The 3,685-nt window shown below is 37.2% G+C and overlaps 1 protein-coding gene across 1 annotated transcript in view; it reads left to right on the forward strand.

The window, feature by feature from the left end:
* Positions 1-3,685, forward strand: part of LOC104167871 (nebulin-like) — a gene marked incomplete at both ends in the record, with an annotated part of 50,620 nt that overhangs the window by 14,626 nt on the left and 32,309 nt on the right. The window contains 8 exon segments of the mRNA XM_009708262.1: positions 204-308; positions 608-715; positions 1,001-1,108; positions 2,010-2,117; positions 2,768-2,872; positions 2,964-3,068; positions 3,266-3,364; positions 3,590-3,679. Of these exon segments, the coding sequence (XP_009706564.1) occupies positions 204-308; positions 608-715; positions 1,001-1,108; positions 2,010-2,117; positions 2,768-2,872; positions 2,964-3,068; positions 3,266-3,364; positions 3,590-3,679 (828 nt within the window).

The following is a 3,685-nucleotide window of genomic DNA, read 5'->3' on the forward strand; positions in this document are numbered from 1 at the left end:
CTTGCGAGCTGTTCTTATCTAGTAACGTCTGGTGTTCATTTATTCAGCCATAATTTCAATACACTTTCTGTTTAAATGGTGGTTCACTAGTAGAATAGTTCAGTAATAAAATAAATAGTAAATATAGTAAATATAATAATATAATAAACTCAATTAACACTGACTAGCCTTACTAACTAGAGCTCTTGAATTTTTCTCTGCAGATTAAGTACAAATCTAAGGCAGAAAAAATGAAGAATGACTACACTGTGGTCATGGACACTCCTGTTTATGTCCAGAATGTCCTCAGTGGCTTGAATTTAAGTGAAGTAAGTGTTTGTGTCATCTTTCACCCCCAATATTGCATATAGCATTATCCCACAAGTTCTAGAAATGCGACTTTTAAATAATTTCATTTTAATCATTTATCATTGCTGGTTTTCTACAACACATTTCCTATGTGTTTATTAAGATATGAGAACACAATCACTAAAATCATTAATTGCCTGAACTCAAAAATCTTTCATCCAATTTTTTAGGAGAAATTCCCATATGTATGCAAACAATACAGTCTGTGAGAGAACATCACAATTATGGCTCTCCTCTAATTACTTTTTCTTTTTCTCAGGCTGTCTATCGTGGTGACTATATGCACAAAGTTAAAGGCAAAGTGATTCCTACTGATAAAACAGTAGATTTGGAGCGAGCATATCATGCAAACAAAATACAGAGTGCAGTAAGTATAAAACTTTGGGGTCCACAGAGTTTCTGATATTCAAAAAGCAAATTCTTTAAAAGTTAACGTCTGTCCTTAGCATTTCAGGTAAAGAAGCTAGATTTCAGTGCTCTAAAATAAAAAGTGGGAAAATGTCCTTATTTAAGCTACAAGTATGCATTATAATGCGGACACGGGGGAAATATTTTGTCAATTACGATTAAGAGATTTCCTATGCAGCTAATGAGTACTCTCAAACGTTACACACAGTTGTCACAAACGCACTCTTTCTCTCTTCACTTGCAGAATTTGTATCGCTGGGCTGGTGTGAAGGCTCTGCCTACTGGATACAGCCTTCCCACAGATACCCCCAGCTTTCAGCATGCTAAACATGTCCAATACATTGGCAGTGATGTAAGTAATGTCCCAAGTCCTTCTACAGCATGAGTTGCAAGGGAGTATTTGATGTCCATCCTGTATGAGCATGCAACTGTTTGAGACAGTTATTTCTCTGATATGAGATTGCTTGTCAGAGAGCAACAAGAGTGGGGTAGGTTCATGTGGATGCCTGAGTCAGGAACTGAGAGTGACCACAACATAGGCAGTGACGACTTCATCCAAGGTGAAGTGCCCCTGTACCTGAGTGAGGTCGGCAGAGCAGGGTGCTGCTAACAGGTTACATCAACAGTCCCAGACAAGGTGAGGAACCAGGGCCAAGGTCCATGCAGGGGGGTCCAGTCAGGAACTGTGGGAAACAGAACAGAGATTGGAGACAAGTTACCTGCAACATAGGGTTGAGGTAAATCCAGGGGACAGGGCTAGAGACAAGTTACCAACAACATAGGACCGATGTCCATGCAGGAAATGAGGACGGAGGCAGGGCTGAACACAGATGCACTTACAACATAGCTCAGGCAAGGCCTGACATCCCAGATGTGGCTAATCAGGGCAATTAAACCTTATTAGTGCAGTCAAGCCCCAACATTGATAATGTTTGCCTTAACAGAATGTAAATGTTACCAAACCCCATAACTATTTGAAGCAATTACTATAAAAATATAAATTTCTTCAGGCAGAAGCTAATACCTTAATAGATGCAAGAGAAATTTAAAACATTATTAATCTTGGGTCACAAGATACTTAAAAATAATCATGATGTGCAGTGTATTTAACTCTGATGTAGCTATGTCTCCCTTGTTTGTCTCTAAAAATCTGGCTCTTTTTACTGCATAAATTACTGTCAGAACTGCAGTGTAAATAGAATCACAATCAAATTTAGTTTATGTATGTTTTTGTTCCTTTTTCCACTTTATAGCTGAAATATAAAGAAGCCTATGAACACATGAAAGCTAAAGGCTATACTCTGGGACCTAAAGATGTTGGGTTTGAAAATGTGAAGAAAGTGAATCAAGTCATTAATGAGGTACAGTAAATATATGCATTTGCTTTAATTGTATTTGTAGTGCCCAAAATATGAATTATGAGAGGGGATTGACTGGGAAGGTTGTAGGATCCCTGTTCTTTGTGGCTTTTAAGAGCTGTTTAGACAAATACCCGTCAAGAATGGCAAGGGATCATTGATCCAGGCTTGGACTTGGGCTGTATGGCTTTTTAAGGTTCTTGGTAATTCTAACTTTCTGTAATCCTGTAAAACTGTTACGATAATGTAAAATCAATTACAGCCTAATTTTATTAACCGAACTGCTGCTACTTGATTAAAGTTGCATAGAAATTATTGTATCTATATGATATCGGGTCTCAATAGTTTTAGGTTTTATATATATGTACTCATTTCTTTGATCATTGGCTTTAATAGGACAAAAGTTAAACATACATATTTACATGTTTGTAGGATTTGAGTCTCAGATTTTCCATGTATTAGAGATGCTGCTATCAAAACCAGTTGTGTAAAATCTTTGCCTGGTTAGAAAATAGTATGTTTCCTCCCTTTTCTCTGGTAGTTATACAATACCTAGCAAACAAACTGCCCTTGAAAGAGAAGTACTTATACTCTGCCAAACTGTGTACCATTTTAAGTTTTTAAGACGTAAAATGCTGTCTCCTTTGATACAGAGGTTGTATCGGGCAACATACCACAAGTACAAGGACAAGATTCATACCACTCCAGACACACCAGAAATCCGTCAAGTCAGAGCGACACAGGAAGCTGTCAGTGATGTATGTGTCTTTCTGACATAAAAACCAGAAGAGATTTAGAATATTCAGCATGATCAAATATGTGAAATGCTGTTTTTCCTTTGTCTTTCAGCTAATCTACAAGTCAGATTTCTTTAAGATGCAGGGACACTTGATTTCCTTGCCATACACTCCTCAGGTGTTGCACTGCCGCCATGTTGGGGACATCACAAGTGATGTAAGCAACTTCTGTTAAGATAACTTGTATTTGAATACAGCAGGCCTAATACTTTTGTACCAAAAGTGGAATTTGGCTTCTATCTTTTGCATTCTATTCTGTAATAGACAAATGCTTTGTCACTCTGTTTAGGGACTGATTAATGAAATTAGCCCAAAATGTACCTTTTGATTTTTCTTTCTCTAATTGCCTCATAGAATAAATACAAAGAGGATCTGAAGTGGTTGAAGGGCTTGGGTTGCTTCCTGTATGATACTCCTGATATGGTCCGTGCTCGTCATCTGCGTAAGCTTTGGGTAAGATTTTTCTTCTGAGAACCATGTATAACATTTGATTTATTTACATGCATGCTATGTACTTCCAGGAAGTTAAGTACATGAAAATAAGTAAAGACTTACAACAGAATTTCTTGCCATACAGCTAGATAGTTGTTTCAGAGCACTGTTAGGTTACACTGTAAATTATCTTTATTACCAAGAATAATAAAAGCTTCCTAAATAATACTGCTTTTCTTTTTACAGTCTAATTATATATACACTGATACCGCGAAGAAGATGTGGGCTAAATGCAATGTGGTATTGGATACTCCTGGATATAGAGCGGTTTAGGAACTAAAA

This window comes from Cariama cristata, unplaced genomic scaffold, assembly GCF_000690535.1.
Source record: "Cariama cristata isolate BGI_N322 unplaced genomic scaffold, ASM69053v1 scaffold6899, whole genome shotgun sequence".
NCBI classification, from domain to species: domain Eukaryota; kingdom Metazoa; phylum Chordata; class Aves; order Cariamiformes; family Cariamidae; genus Cariama; species Cariama cristata.